The sequence below is a fragment of the Coffea eugenioides genome, chromosome 9 (genome assembly GCF_003713205.1).
Source record: "Coffea eugenioides isolate CCC68of chromosome 9, Ceug_1.0, whole genome shotgun sequence".
NCBI lineage: Eukaryota > Viridiplantae > Streptophyta > Magnoliopsida > Gentianales > Rubiaceae > Coffea > Coffea eugenioides.
In genome coordinates this window covers 41,980-58,132 of record NC_040043.1, presented here as the reverse complement: position 1 = coordinate 58,132, position 16,153 = coordinate 41,980, and the positions used below count along the sequence as shown (strand labels likewise).

At 36.2% G+C, this 16,153-nt stretch overlaps 3 protein-coding genes across 3 annotated transcripts; all 3 read right to left on the bottom strand.

Moving 5' to 3' along the window:
* Window positions 1–2,478: 2,478 nt before the first annotated feature.
* LOC113783410 (wall-associated receptor kinase-like 1) lies at window positions 2,479–5,156 on the bottom strand. The gene is made up of 3 exons (XM_027329537.1): window positions 4,154–5,156; window positions 3,991–4,038; window positions 2,479–3,802 (listed from the first exon to the last, which is right to left on the bottom strand). Exons 1-3 carry the CDS (start codon window positions 5,040–5,042, stop codon window positions 2,610–2,612), a joined length of 2,130 nt encoding a protein of 709 aa, XP_027185338.1. The 5' UTR covers window positions 5,043–5,156; the 3' UTR covers window positions 2,479–2,609.
* Window positions 5,157–9,350: 4,194 nt separating this feature from the next.
* On the bottom strand, window positions 9,351–11,867 carry LOC113783142 (wall-associated receptor kinase-like 1). The gene is made up of 2 exons (XM_027329202.1): window positions 10,967–11,867; window positions 9,351–10,555 (listed from the first exon to the last, which is right to left on the bottom strand). Exons 1-2 carry the CDS (start codon window positions 11,865–11,867, stop codon window positions 9,351–9,353), a joined length of 2,106 nt encoding a protein of 701 aa, XP_027185003.1.
* Window positions 11,868–13,851: 1,984 nt separating this feature from the next.
* On the bottom strand, window positions 13,852–16,080 carry LOC113783686 (wall-associated receptor kinase-like 1). Its single transcript, XM_027329888.1, has 3 exons — window positions 15,507–16,080; window positions 15,347–15,394; window positions 13,852–15,092 (listed from the first exon to the last, which is right to left on the bottom strand). The coding sequence occupies exons 1-3, from the start codon at window positions 15,967–15,969 to the stop codon at window positions 13,894–13,896; spliced, it is 1,710 nt and encodes a 569-aa protein (XP_027185689.1). The 5' UTR covers window positions 15,970–16,080; the 3' UTR covers window positions 13,852–13,893.
* Window positions 16,081–16,153: the final 73 nt, after the last annotated feature.

The window sequence follows — 16,153 nt, the reverse complement described above, 5'->3', positions numbered from 1 at the left end:
ATTTTTTATTTATTTAGTAAACCTTAACTTTTATTAGCAACTATTAGTTATGGTTATGAATTACTACTAAATAATTATTGGTTTATATATTTTATTTTAGTGAATTTTCTACATATTCACTATTACAACATAAAACTAATTCTCTTGAAAATGATTTCAAATATACTCAAAACATTCGGCACAAAATTTATATATATATATATATATATATAGAGAGAGAGAGAGAGAGAGAGAAGGGGTTGGTTAAAATTTTTTGTGTCATTTTTTATAATTTCTATTTTACCCTCCAAATAAAGGGTAAAATAGTACTATCATCTCCTAAAACAAGCGCGGGTGCACACACACATACTCATTTTTGTAACCTAACATAACTTTCAATAAAAGCATTAACCACCAACAACTTCCTATTCAAGAGAAAAAAGAAAAAGAAAAACACAATTCTTCTATCCGTATTTCTTTAAAAAAAAAACCTCCTACAACTACTAAAAATTTTAATAAATTTTTCTTTAAAAAATTTTTCTTCTAGATTTGCACACACATAGGGTGTACCATTCCCACTAGTTACACGTAAGATGTGAAGAGCTTACGGTGTATATTATTTTATAACTTACCTTTTCTACCCTCACAATAAAAGGTACGTAAAATGGTCCAACATTACTAAAAATATTAGCTTCTTTTTAGTTTTAGAAACTTGAAATTATGTTGACAACTTTCCATAGTTACAGGAAAATACCACATACTAATCATCTTTACATTTAATTTTCAAAAAGTTTAGAAATAAATATATATTTATTATTTACACACATATAGAGAGTGTTTTTAATCACTGCTTTGCATAATGCCTTACACAAATTTTTACTATAAATGCTGATGTTAAAGACTGAAGCACTAATCTAGTCTTGCTATTTCTCCGGTAACGTTGGTGCTGCTTATAGACGCGCATGTTCCGTAATAATTAGAAAAGTAATACTTCTAATTAGGACTAACTCTACTATGCAATCTCAAACTTGTACGGTTATATTTTATTCTCATTTTGACTTTAAATTCTAATTTTAAGACAAATTATACCCTAGTGTCTCGTCTTCGTCGTCCCACTTAAGTCCAACCAATAATAACATCATCATAAGCAAAATTAACGGAATAGAGGATTATGCAAATATTGACTCTATACTAAAAGTGGTCAAAATTCGCTGTTGAAATAAAATGATATATTTTCATTAATTGGCACACGCAGGTCAATTATGGGTCGATTACCTAAGAAATTCAAAAAAAAAATTTCTTTTTTTTTGTTTGTTGAAAGGAGATTCTAAGACTTATTGGAGAGAGAAAGAGACTGGGTATTTTAGAGACCCAAGGGAAGGAAAAAAAAAAGTACGGATTGCCAATAGCGGTCCCAGATTCTAATTGTACATGCCCCTCTTTATTGCAGCCCACGTTAGACCATTTCCATTGGACGGATACAGCCGTGCTCCCAGACCCAATGAAGAATACTAATCTAAAATGCTCCTTTTTTTGCAGCTCATGTCAGCCCGTTGAACGAGTAGAACTGAACTCCTAGGCCCACAAAGAATACGGGTTTCTCAACGTTTTGTGTCTACAGAGTATGGTCTACACCAAGTCCAAAACACTGCCGAAACACTGCCAACGCTCCATTTGGATTAGCTGTTTTTTGGGATATTTTTGAAAAATTTTACTGTAACAGACTTTTTAGATTATATTTTGAAATATTTTCAAAAAATATTTTGAAATATTTAAGAGTTAAAGAGTTTCTACTTTCTAGAATATATTTTGAGATATTTTTTAAAATTTTAAAAAAATTTAAACTAATTTTTAAATTACCTTTTAGAGTACTTTTTAAAAATTTTTATTGTATTTGACTACTTAATCCCTTTGCTCAATTCAGCATTACACTCTTCAGGCACTGGTATTTCAGTATTATGTGACTGTTGCATGCATAAAAAATTAAAGGGTAAATTACATATAACCTTCTGCGATTTCGTTTATTGCCACGTGACCCTCATAACATTTCAAAATGTTCATCTCATCTTCCTACGATTTTATGAAAAATGAAAACTTGCCAAAAAATAGCCTATGCAACGTCATTAATTGAAATACCAATAGTGCCCCTACTAAATCAGTTGACGGCTTAACTATCTTGTATAAAAGTATAGGAAGATTATGTGGATAAATGCAAAAATCACACGGGAATAGAGTGGATATTTATATAAACTATAAGAGGGTTACATGTAAATTAAGATTTTATTACACGCGCTTTTAAAAGTACGTTTGCTATAAATGCCATAACTGATTGCGCATTTTATCCATATTCCACTTTACACAAAATCATAGTAGGGTTATGTGGCTATTTTAAAACCTTAGGAGGGGTCACCTAGTATTATGTAAAATCACAGGGAGTTATAAGTAATTTACCAAAATTAAAGTCTACAAAGATTCATTCTACTTTATGTGGTGCAGTCATGCAGTAAAAGTGATACTTAATGCATACATGCAGTCAAGAGAAGATCCTCACTGGCTTGCAACTTAATAGGGATCAGTATCATATTGCTGAACCTAAATGCATTACTGCAAAGTAGAGTGGGAGTCCTCAATTATACTGTTTTATACATGAAAGGGTAAGCATCTGAAGGTGACTCAACGGGATCACTTGATGTTGTCCATGTATAACATGTACTATCAGATATCCCAACAGCTTCTTCCCCAACACAACTTGGATTGTGAAATTTTGCATGAATTGCTGAATCCCCTTTGGATGATTTCACGCTTTCCAACTCCCTATGCGTTTCCTTCATTGTTGGCCTTGCTTTCGCGTTAGAGTTTAGGCATCGTTGTGCGAGCTTAGCAACAACAATGACCTCTTCTTCATTTCTCTCATCAGCAAGTTCAGGATCAAGAATTGTCCCGAGGGAATTCTGATTCAGGGATTTCAGAAACCTGTCTGCCAAACTCAAGCTAACATCTTCTCCTGTTTGTATGCAAGATACTGGCTTTTGTCTTGTTAGTAGCTCAACAAGAACAACCCCGAAGCTGTATACATCACTTTTCTCTGTGTATTGGCTTGTCAAAAAGTATTCTGGATCCATATAGCCAAAAGTCCCTTGAACACGTGTGGTTAAATGAGTTTGATCGACTTCAATAGACCTTGAAGTTCCAAAATCAGATACTTTGGCAATGTATTTTTCATCCAAAAGTATATTGCTGGATTTGATATCTCTGTGTAAGATGGGAACTGAAATATCTGAGTGCAGATATGCCAATGCTCCTGCTATCTCTGTGGCTATTCTTAGTCTCAAGTTCCAGGTGAATGGGAACTCATCATCATTCTGGCTATGAATTAGACTGTAAAGGGTTCCATTGGGGATGAATTCATAAACTAGTAGGGGGACTTCACTTTGCAAACAGCAGCCTAGGAGTTTTACCACATTCCTATGATTAACTTGCAACAGAATGACTAACTCATTGACAAATTCCTCAAAGCGGCTGTCATTCACATTTTTTGCCTTTTTGATTGCTACTATCTTTCCATCATTTAACATCCCTTTATATACTGTACCTTGACCACCTTGACCGAGTATTCGATTTTCATTGAAGTTGTCAGTGGCCTTGCTTAATTCATTAGCAGTGAAAAGCTTTGCATTTTCAATATCCTCTGCAGATAACTGCTGTCTTAACATTCTTCTATAAAACTTCTCTTTGCGCTTATTTTTGTACATCTTCTTGACTACGTTGTACAAACAAAAGGCAGTGATCAAAAGAATCAACATGCCAGCTCCTACGGTAGTACCTGTGTAAATTCTTGATTAGGTTAATACTAAATATCAGAGTCTATACACACATAACAGACACCTTATCATCATGTGCAACACCATCACTACAAAAGATAACTTCAAACAACAGTTGAAATGAAGACCATTTTCCGACTAATTTTCTTAGTATAAGAAATGGAAGTTACAGAAAGAATGGATGGCTTACCAGTAATAATCGCTTTTCTGTTCCCCTTGCCACTGATTTCCGAAATGGCTTCAAAAAGAAACAAGATTCAAAAGAAACAAATTTTTAGAGAAAGGTCAGAAAGGAAAACATGGTAGGGAGGAAAAATTTATTACAGAAACGATCCACTCTCTAGAAAACTTACCATGTTTGCAGGCACCATCTAAGTATGGATTGACTTGGTAAAACCACGTATCATCTCCTAAGGTGCTGCATTCACACTGATAAGTGGGAATGGTGCTGGATTCTAACTCAAGGGAGCTTATTCTGGGACTGCAACCTGAGATGGTAACGATTTCAGAATGATTAAGGGGCCAGGACCAAACAACAGGAGCATGAACCAGAAGTACTTTTGGAGGGTTGATATAACTCTCTAACTTCCAGTTTTGGTCAACCAAGAAGGCATAAGCACAGGTGCTAGATGTAAAGTTCTGAGAGGCTGTTAAGCGCAAACTGTATTGGCTGAGGTAGTATGGAATGCTTGCCTGACAACAATTGATACCATAGCAACCGGTTATCATGGTGCTGTTACACATTGAGGTGCAACCAGACAAGATCTGCGGACCGCCATTTATCAATTTGAGGAGAGCATTACCACAGCCAAGAAGCATCAGCTTGTTATGTTCTCTAGAAACATAGAAAGGAACTTTAGCAAGGAAAGTATCCATCAAGGCCGTATCAACCGTTGACCCGTTCACAGAGCAGATTTGAGAAACTGGATAATTGATGGTTACAGTTTGGTCACTCAGGGAGATTCCCAGCACCTCCATGGTTGTTTGGGAACTTTGTCCCGGTTGAAGCCCCAGATATGGCCTTAAACCATGGATGGAATCGCCAGAGACATCCGTACAGATTATGTTGTATGCTTCATTGAGAGCACAGTCAGGGCCAATCCCAAATGGGTATGGAATTGTCACATTTCCACAAGTATCATTGCATCCTGGCTTCGCCATTGGAAATCTAGTCTCAGCTGAAGATAGAACAACAAGGCAAAGAAACAAAAGTAAACCATGGATAAACCGTAGATCATTCATTCCAAATTGTGAAGCTAAACCTCGTTTCTTGATTGCTGAATAAAGGCCGAAATGTTGCAATTAAAGAGCCGTGGGAACATTAACAGATTTTGTGGATTTTCTTGGTGCGTTGAGACGCAATTGTCAGAAAGTCAGTTGTGATGAATTAATATTTAATCTTCACAACGAGCTCTTCTTTGAATTTGTCATAGTTCAAGTTCAAAAATGGTATTAAACAATCAGTATAAAAATGATAAAATGTAGTCAAAAGGTCCAATTGAACTTAATTTTTTATTATTGCAATGCCTTTTCTCTTTTTTTTTTTTTTCGGAAACGATAAATCTAATCTATCCTACACTAAAGGGAAGGGGGCGGACCTAAGTAGGCCCAGGGATAACCCGGAGAGGACTGAATCACCACCAGATCAGACGGGTACAAAGCACACCCATCTGAATTTTTTTTTGGAAACAAGCCACTTAAATGTAACATTTTGGTGGGAGACAAGGTTTGATCCCTTGCCTCCCACCCCACCAACTAGGTGGTGGCCACTGAGGCAATGGCCCAGTGGTTGCAATGCCTTTTCTCATTTGCCAGGAAGGCGCCTCGACATTTCACATCCATATAATTGTAAAGTCAACATACATGAGGAACTGGAAAACAAAATAACATATAATAATTAGCGGTTGAGATCGGATAGAGGATAATGTTATATGGATTGATTGCTAATTATGAATTTTATATGTTTTTGCAAGAAAAAAAAAGAGAAGAAAAGAAATTTAAGAGGTTCAGATCAAGCTATGTCAGTTGCAATGCTATTCAGACTTCTGATTGGCCTATAAATTACTTGATCAGGCGATTTCTTGACTGTTAACTTTAGATTATGGTTACACAATTAAATTGTTAACTGCATTCAAGTTGCAATCTAATCGATGTTCTGCAATTAATTTTTTTTTTTTGTAACAAATAACATGTACAAATGTAATTAGATGTTCGTGTAATTAATTTTATTTGATTTTTCATGGACCATTTTTTATTTGTTTTAAAAAAACAAACTTTTATCAACATAAAGTGCCATAGTCTTGGGATGGAAATGGTTTTGGATGCAAAACTTTTCACATTAACTGAAACTTTTGTACTCATCATATGATCTTGTATCATTGCGGATTTTGTGGGATCTTTGTGCATTGAGATGCTAAAGTCAGCAAGATAAATTAGTGTTTAATCTTCAGTTCTTCACACAAGTATTCTGAATTAGTCATTCATGATGCAAGTGAAAAGAAAATGTAGTAGCAATAATTACTTTTAATGTAACATCTTATCAACACTGCAGGTGAACTTTTAACTGTTTTAAGTCGTCCATTTTCAAGGAAAACATATTGCACGAACTTCATGCATGGTTTCTGAGTAGGCAATAGCCAATAGGTTTCTGATTGTTTGCTGATAATTCCAAGAGCAGACATACTGATTTATCTTTTATTATTCTTTTTGGTGATTTCTGTTTGGTTCTTGAGATAACAGAAAAAAGAGACTCTGAAGAGGGTAAAGAAGCTGAATCCAGATTGGACTATTTTATAGAAGCACAACATTAGAAGGAAAGATATACAATGGTACTTGTAGGATTAAAAATACAGAACAGAAGATCCAAGTACAAGAGTCCTTAATACGACTATTTAAAGCAGAAAGGGGTAGGCATCTGAAGATGATTCAACAGTATGACACTTCCACTTATCCATGTATAATATGTATCAGAACCAACAGGCAATTCCTCAATAAAACTTGGAGAATGAAACTTTGCAGGAATAGTTGAATCCCCTTTGGACAGTTTAATGCTGTCCAGCTCCACAAGATGGAACTGCCTCAATTTTTTCAGTTGAGTTTAGGCATTGTCGTGCAAGTTTAGCAGCAGCAATAACCTCGTTTTGGATTCTTTCATCTGTAAGTTGTGGATCAAGAATTCATTTGCAGAGAATTCTGGTTCATGGGTTTTAAAAATCTTTCCACCAAACTAACGCCAACATGGTCTCCTCCTGTTTGTATGGAAGATATCGGATTTTGTCTTGTTATTAGCCCAACAAGAACAACTTCGAAACTGAAAACATCACTTTTCTCCGTATATTGGCTAGTTTGAAAGTATTCTGGATCCAAATAGCCAAAAGTCCCTTTGACACCTGTAGTTAAATGAGTTTTATCAACTTCAATAGACCTTGAAGTTCCAAAATCCGATACTTTGGCTCTGTATATTTCGTCCAAAAGTATGTTGCTGAATTTGATGTCTCGGTGTAAGATGGGGACTGAAACTTCTGAGTGCAGATAGACCAAGGCATCTGCTATCTCTGTGGCTATTCTTCGTCTCAAGTTCCAAGTGAAGGGGAACTCATCATCATTCTGATTATGAATGAGACTATAGAGGGTTCCACTGGGGATGAATTCGTAAACCAGTAGGGGAACAACATATTACCATCTCTGGATCGTATCTACCTATACCATTTTAGTCGTTTTGGTAACGCCTTAGTATTGTTGAATGTTTGCATTGATGTGCTCTTAGATTTATTATTCCCTGCATCCTCTTATTCATTGATGAAATTCATTGTATCTGAATCATGCTTGGAATAAAAAAAAACCGTTAAACATTTATTGTATCCAAATTTTGATTGCAATTGAAAAGAAGCATACCGCTTTCAAAGTTCCAATCATAATCATGTACCTTCTCTCCAATTATCTAACCTTGTCAATGTTACACTATGAAAAGTCACAAAATTTTATTTCTTGCAAAGGTTCAGCCCTTTTGATTTTAAAATTCTCCTCAAAATGGCAAATAATTTTTGGCACTTCAAACAAACGTCCAAGGCACTCCACTCTTGATTTGTGCTTAATGAAAATGAAAATTACTAGAGCACCCACCCACATTCACAACTGATTCTCTCCAACTTGTAGCATGAGTATTGAATACAGAATATCACTTTTTTTTGTGCCCAAATGAATGAATGAATGAGGCCTTCGCCTACGGACCCTTCTGCAAAACATTTTTTTTAAAAATTTTTCACCTATTTATCAATGTAAGCTTTTATCACCAACTTTATATCGAGAATATCAAGGAAAATCTCAAGAAAACAATGAAAAGATTGAAACTTTACTGATATAAGATTGCCTATGCATGGTGTGTGGGAGATTATCATGAAGAACTGAAGAGAAATTTGTCCAAAAAGAAGAAGGGGAGGGAAATAGAGGAGAGAAGTGAGGCGAGGGAAATTTTGTATTAGGGATTATAATACATGTTATATTTGTTCTAAAGTTTCAAGTTTCAAGGCGTTTCAAAGGCCCCCTTGTTTTTCTGTATTATTCTTTTATTGTTGCTTGGGAGAAGATCATGAATGATCCTTGTAAATCTGAAGTTGGATCTCATCTCTACTCTGGCACTGAGACACACATGAAGTTTCCACGGGTTTTTCTATGAACTTTAGCCAGATTAATTGATTTGGAGTATAAGGTTGATCTGTAGGAAGTAGGAAGTGCCATGAAGGAAAAAGCACTTAGCTAAGTTTTGTGAGACAAAGAAGTTAGCTATTACTTCCATTTTAATGTTGCTTCAAATCTTTGATGGACTCTGCTAGACCTTGTCTGATACACTGCTTTGGAGATACAGTGTTATATTGACAGACCATTCGCAATCCGGAGGTTATGATCTTTCCATAATAGCAGATGAGTTCCATGTTATTATGAATGTGTTGTTTCAGAAAACATTAAAGATTTGTCTTACTAAATAAAAATATCATCAATATGAAGTGCCATAGTTTAGGGTTAGAAATGGTTTTGGATGCAAAACTTTCACATTAACTGAAACTTTTGTCCTTAAAAGATGTTATTTTGATCATTGTGGGTTATCTTATGCATTGAGATGCAAAATTCAGCAAGTCAATTTGGATGATTTAGTGTCTAATCTTCACACAAGCATTTTGATGGAGTAGTCATACATGTAAAGAAAAGTAGTTGAAAAAATAATTAGTTATGAAGCGACACATTATCATTATCTTTAACATTCTGCAATTGTTTGCTGAAAATTCCCATGACACATACAGTGGCTTTTTTTTTTTGGGGTTTTTAAGGGATCGACTTAGAGACTATATTAGATGACATTTGGGAGAACAAGTTAGAATCTTAGATTGGATTTTTCTTTGCAGCAGAATATGGGAGGGGAAATAGGTAGTATGAAACTTTATTACAATAGACAACATCTCAAACACTTACACTCCAAAGTACCAAGACTCATGGTACTTTAATGATAATGATGTACAAAATCTCAAGCACTAGTTTTAAGAGTCCTTAATTAAACTACAGAAAAGGGTGAGCATCTGAAGATGACTCAACAGTGTCACTTCCACTTGTCCATGTACAATATGTATCAGTATTCCCAACAATCCCATCAGCCAAATTTTCAATACAACTTGGACTTTGAAATTTTGTATCAATAGTTGAATCACGTTTGGACAATTTAATGCTTTCCAACTCCAAAAGTATTTCCCTCATTGTTGGCCTCATTTTCCCCGTTGAGTTTAGGCACTGTCGTGCAAGCTTAGCAACAAAAATAACCTCGTTTTCATATCTTTCATCTACAAGTTGAGAATCAAGAATCGTTTGCAGAGAATTCTGATTCATGGATTTCAAAAACCTTTCTACCAAACTCATGCAAAAGTTATCTTCTCCTGTTTGCATGGAAGATATTGGTGTGGAAGATATTGGCTTTTGTCTTGTTATTAGCTCAACAAGAACAACTCCAAAGCCGTAAACATCACCTTTGTCTGTATAATGGCTTGTGTGGAAGTATTCTGGGTCCAAATAGCCAAATGTCCCTTTCACTGCTGTAGTTAAATGAGTTTTATCAACTTCAATGGTCTTTGAAGTTCCAAAATCCGCTACTTTGGCTATGTACTTTTCATCCAAAAGTACATTGCTGGATTTGACATCTCTATGCAAGATGGGAACTGAGATTTGCGAGTGCAGATATGCCAATGCACCTGCTATCTCCGAGGCTATTCTTAGTCTCAAGTTCCAAGTGAAGGGGAATTCATCATCATTCTGATTATGAATGAGACTGTAAAGGGTTCCATTGGGGATGAATTCATAAACCAGTAAAGGAACTTCTGTCTCCAAACAACAACCTAGGAGCTTTACCACATTCCTGTGATTGAGTTGTGACAGAATGACCACCTCATTGACGAATTCTTCAAAGCGGCTGTCATCAACATTTTTAGCCTTTTTGATTGCTATAATCCTTCCATCAGTCAACATTCCTTTGTATACCGTGCCTTGACCACCGCGACCTAGTATTCGATCGTTGTTGAATCCGTCAGTAGCCTTGCTCAATTCCTTTGCAGTGAAAAGTTTTGTGTTTTCAATATCATCAGCGGGTAACTGCTGTTGTAACATTCTTTTGAAAAACTTCTCTTTGCGCCTATTGTTCCATCTCTTCTTCAGTGCATTGTATGATATTGAAATAATGATCATGAAAATTAACACGCCTGCTCCTATGGTAGCACCTGTGTAATTTCCAAATCAAATTATTGCAAGTAAATTTGGGAGTCAAGACTATCTTGAACTAGATTAGGGATACTATGAGATGCATTATGTTTGCCAATAAAAAAGAGAGAGACCTGTACAACACGCTCACTGTAAAAGTTATGTTTCAATACCATTGAGACTTGAAATCAATAAAAAGTTGTAAATAAAAGGTGATGGATGGATTACCAATAATAATTGCTGCCCTCTTGCTTCTGCTGGCTCTGATTTGGGAAATGGCTTTGAAAAAGAAACAAGCAAGCACAAAAAATAAGTTTCAGATGAAGATCCAGAAGGACAATCTGCTATGATTAGAGAAAATGGTAGTTGAAACCAAAAGGTTAAATCATCAAGTTACAAAAAAAAAATGCCCTATCCTCTGAAAATGTTACCTTCTTGGCATGCGCCATCTAAGTATGGGTTGATCTGATAAAACCAAGTATCACCTCCTAAGGTTCTGCATTCACACTGGTAACTGGAAATGTTCCCGGATTCTAATTGAAGGGAGCTATTTTTGGGACTGCAGCCTGAGATGGCATCAATATCTGAATAATTTGGGAGGGTCCAGGACCAGACAACAGGAAAGAATGGATCTTTTAAAGGGTTCAAGTAATCATCTAAGTTCCACTTTTGGTCTACAAACAAGGCATATGAACAGGTACGAGATGTTAAGTTCTGTGAGGCTGTTAAGTTCAAACTGTATTGGCTGATGTAGTAAGGAAAACTTGCTTGACAACAATTGATGCCATAGCAACCGGGTGTCTTTCTGCCACTACACATTGAGGTGCAACCAGACAAAATCTCCGGACTGTCAAAACCCAAAGTGAGGAGAACATTACCACAGCCAACAAGCATCAGCTTGTCGTGTTCTGGAGAGTATAAGAAAGGGGTTCCATTAAGGACAGGATCGAGCAAGGGCAGATCGACTTGCCCTTGATCCCAGCAAACTGCAGATGTTGTAGTATTTATGGTTACAGTTTGGCCCCTCAGGGACACTTCCAGCACCTGCCTGAATTGTAAGGACCCTCCTTGCGGTCGAATGGTCAGATATGGCCTTGAACCGTCCATGGAACTGTCAACTCCATCGGTACAATTGATGGTGTAAGCTTGATTGAGAGCACAACCAGGACCAATTCCAAAAGGGTAGGGAATTGTCACAGTCCCACAGGTATCTCTGCACCCTGGCTTCGCCATTGGAAATCTTGTCGCCCCAGATGACAGAACAACGAGGTAAAGAAACAAAAACAACACAGAGATTAACCTCATATCACCCGTACCAAATTGTGCAGTCATAGGCTTATTTCTTAGTTGCAGAGAAAAAGTTTGAAATGTCAGGAATGTCTTGGAGTCTGCGGATTATACATTATATATATATATAGTCTGCATGAGATTCAAAAGCTGGTAAGATAAATTAATATCTAACCTTCACGCCAGCAATTTGAATTGCTGAATCAGTCGTAAAGCTTTATAGAATCAGTAAAAGAATCAGGAATGAGTTGAAGGTGTCACAATAAGATAAGATATTCTGGTTGGAAAAGAAAGCTACAAGAACTTCGTACGAGGTTCACTTGTCCAAATATCGTTCTTCATTCGGGGAAATCGTATCATCATTCTCATTATGAACAAGTCTAGGGTGGATAGAATTGGGATTTATTCTTATAAGCAAAAAAAAAAACCTAGAAGTTTTATTTTTATCATAGGTAGTGGTTAATTTCTTGGGAAAGAATGACGATCTTTCTTCTTCTTGATGAATTGGCCCAAGTGGCTTTCGTCAACTTTCATTGACCTTTTGGTTGCTATCAATGTGCCATAATCAATCAGCAACCCTTTAGAAAATATGTATCTTGACCAGCTTCACCAACTACTATTACATTTTTATATATTGAATTCGTCAGTTGAGTTACGTGGCCTGGCCTTGCTCATTTTCTTAGCAGATATTTGACGGCCAGATAATTCTTGTTGTAGGAAAGTAAGAAAGGAAAAAAAAAAAAAAACATCTTTTTGACTGCTGCTTTGCACAGAGATAGTAAATAACGGGCCCAATGGTGGTAGCACCTGTGGAAGTCCAAAATTACATCTTTTTTTGACTTTTGTGTAGCACAATATGATTTTGCTTGCACATGAAGATAAGTTAGTAATTGACATGTCCAACAAGGTCTTTTTATTTTATACAAAAGAGTATAAAAATGAAAATATGCAATATTAGATAAAAAAAAAATCGACAACATAACACCTTGAAATCTCCGAAATATATTTCAAATTCAGTTGGATCACTGCAATCCAATAGCCAATTTATACTTGTCTTCAATAATTTAATTTACTAAACAATTGTATCAAGTTCAGGAGAAAGTTTAGATTTGACAAAAAAAAATGTTTGAGGAATTACAATTAAAAGTTCTCAAATCTAACAAGAAAATAACAAAAATAAGAATAAGAAGTGCTCCCAAAAGGGAGTGTTAGGAGGAGAGAAAACTCTTCTAAGAGAAGAAGTATTACTGAAAGTTGCAAAAAGTATTACTATTGTTTTTGAAAAAGAAAAGTTGCAAAAAGTTGTAGCTAGGGATCAAGCTAATGGGATATTTTAGGGGCTTTTGTCCATTTTTTTTTTTTTGATAAACTGAGATTCAGCAGGCATTTAGTCAATTCCATGAACAAATTTTGACCTGCTCAGCACAAGTATCTTGGTGAATTGTGAAAGGAGTTGAATTAATGAAGCCATTTTTGGATGGTCAGGCTAGAAACTTTGACATGTCAATCAAGTATAGACAAAGAAGGTTTTCTTCCACAAATTGGTTTATAAAGGGTTATTTGCAAATTATCTGTATGCTTACAAGAATACACTTAAATTTGGTTAAATGCTAGTATTTTGATACATACAAAACAAATCTTTGACGAAGATCAGATTGATAAACAAATCGGGATAGAAACACAACAAAATATATAGACGCTTTGGATGACAATATTGTGTTTGAAGCGTTTTTATTTGTTAGAAAATTATTTGCTTGAATCATAAACACATTTATATTTTTTCAATTATCTTTCTTATTTCACATACGTTACATCGTAAAAAGTTCTACGACAATTTTATTTCAAATCATATTTCAGATAATCACAAGTTAACATCGTTGGTGTCAATGTGTTAATTAAGAGAGGGAAATTGATACTACATTTTTTTATCTACTTGCATACTAACCAATGAAGAGTAGAGGTTAGTGACACAGTTACATGATTCAAAAATAAATGAATGAATCAATAGATAGGTGGCAGCACAAAAATATGGGACATCTCAAGCACTAGTGATAAAGAATCCTTCAATTAATTAGACTAGATTACTCAGAAAAGGGTAGGCATCTGAAGATGACTCAACAGGATCACTTCCACTTGTCCAGGTGTATGTATCAGGATCCCCAACAATGCCAACAGGCAACTTTTCAATACAACTTGGACCTTGAAAATCTGCATCAACAGTTGAATCCCCTTTGGACAATTTAGTGCTTTCCAACTCCGTGAGTATTTCCTTCATAGTTGGCCTTGTTTTCCCGGTTGCGTTTAGGCATCGTCGTGCAAGTTTAGCAACAAGAACAACCTCATTCTGATTTCTTTCATCTAAAATTTGAGGATCAAGAATCATTTGCAGAGAATTCTGGTTCATGGATTTTATAAATCTGTCCACCAAACTCACACCATCATGAGCTTCTGCTGTTTGTGTGGAGGATATTGGCTTTTGTCTTGTTAGTAGCTCGACAAGAACAACTCCAAAGCTGTAAACATCACTTTTCTCCGTGTACTGACTCGTCTGAAAGTACTCTGGATCCAAATAGCCAAAAGTCCCCTTAACACCTGTAGTTAAGTGAGTTTTATCAACTTCAATGGACCTGGAAGTTCCAAAATCTGCTACTTTGGCTATGTACTTTTCATCCAAAAGTACATTGCTGGATTTGACATCTCTATGCAAGATGGGAACTGAGATTTGTGAGTGCAGATATGCCAATGCCCCTGCTATCTCCGTGGCTATTCTTAGTCTCAAGTTCCAAGTGAAGGGGAATTCAACTTCATTCTGATTATGAATGAGGCTATGAAGGGTTCCATTGGGGATGAATTCGTAAACCAGTAGGGGAACTTCTGTTTGCAAACAACAGCCTAGGAGTTTTACTACGTTCCTGTGATTGACTTGCGACAAAAGGACCAACTCATTCACGAATTCCTCAAAGCGCATGTCATTCACATTTTTCGCCTTTTTGATTGCCACTATCTTTCCATCATTTAACATCCCTTTATATACTGTACCTTGACCACCTTGACCAAGTATTCGATTTTCATTGAAATTGTCAGTGGCGTTGCTTAATTCCTTAGCAGTGAAAAGCTTTGCATTTTCAATATCCTCGGCAGGTAACTGTTGTTTTAACATTTTTCTGAAAAATTTCTCTTTGCGCTTATTTTCGTGTATCTTCTTCACTACTTTGTACGAACAAAATGTAATGATCAAAAGAATCAACATGCCAGCTCCGACGGCAGTACCTGTGTAAATTCTCGATTAGGGTAATACTAAATATCAGAGCCTATCAGAATCTCGATTAGGCTAATTCTCCATTAGGTTAAATGCTAAATATCAGAGCCTATACACACATAAGTACATAACAGACACCTTATCATCATGTGCAACACCATCACTACAAAAGATACGATTAAACACTAATTCAAAGGAGGACCATTTTCTGACTACTTTTCGAGTACACTATGAATGGAAATTACAAAAGGGATGGATGGCTTACCAGTAATAATCGCTGTCCTGTTCCCCTTGCGCCTGATTTCGGCAACGGCTTTGAAAAAGAAACAAAGATTCAGAAGAAACAAGATTTAGAGAATATTCAAAAAGGACAATCTTTTAGGGGGAGGAATAATAATAATAAATCCATTCTCTTAAATACTCACCGTGTTTACAGGCGCCATCTAAGTACGGATTGATTTGATAAAACCAAGTATCATCTCCTAAGGCGCTGCATTCACACTGATAAGTGGTAATACTGCTGGATTTTAACTGAAGGGAGCTATTTTGGGCACTGCAACCTGAGATGGTTTGAATTTGAGAATGATTCAGGGGCCAGGACCACACAACAGGAGCATTTTTTAGAAATACTTTTGAAGTATAAATCTCCAACTCCCAGTTTTGGTCAACCAAGAAGGCATAAGCACAGGTGCTAGATGTGAAGTTCTCCGACGCTGTTAACTGCAAACTGTATTGGCTGAGGTAGTATGGAATGCTTGCCTGACAACAATTGATGCCATAGCAACCGGTAATTGTCGCGGTTCTGTTACACATTGAGGTGCAACCAGACAAGATCTGCTGACTGCCATCTATCAAATGTAAGAGGGCATTACCGCATCCAAGAAACATAAGTTTATTGTGTTCTCTGGAAACAAAGAAAGGAGCTTGAGCAAGGGAACTCTCAAATACGGACGCATCAAGGGTTGTCCTGTTGACTGAGCAGATTTGAGAAAGTGGGTAATTGATGGTTATAGTTTGGTCTCTCAGGGAGACTTCCAGCACCTCCACGATTCTTTGGGCGCTTTGTCCAGGT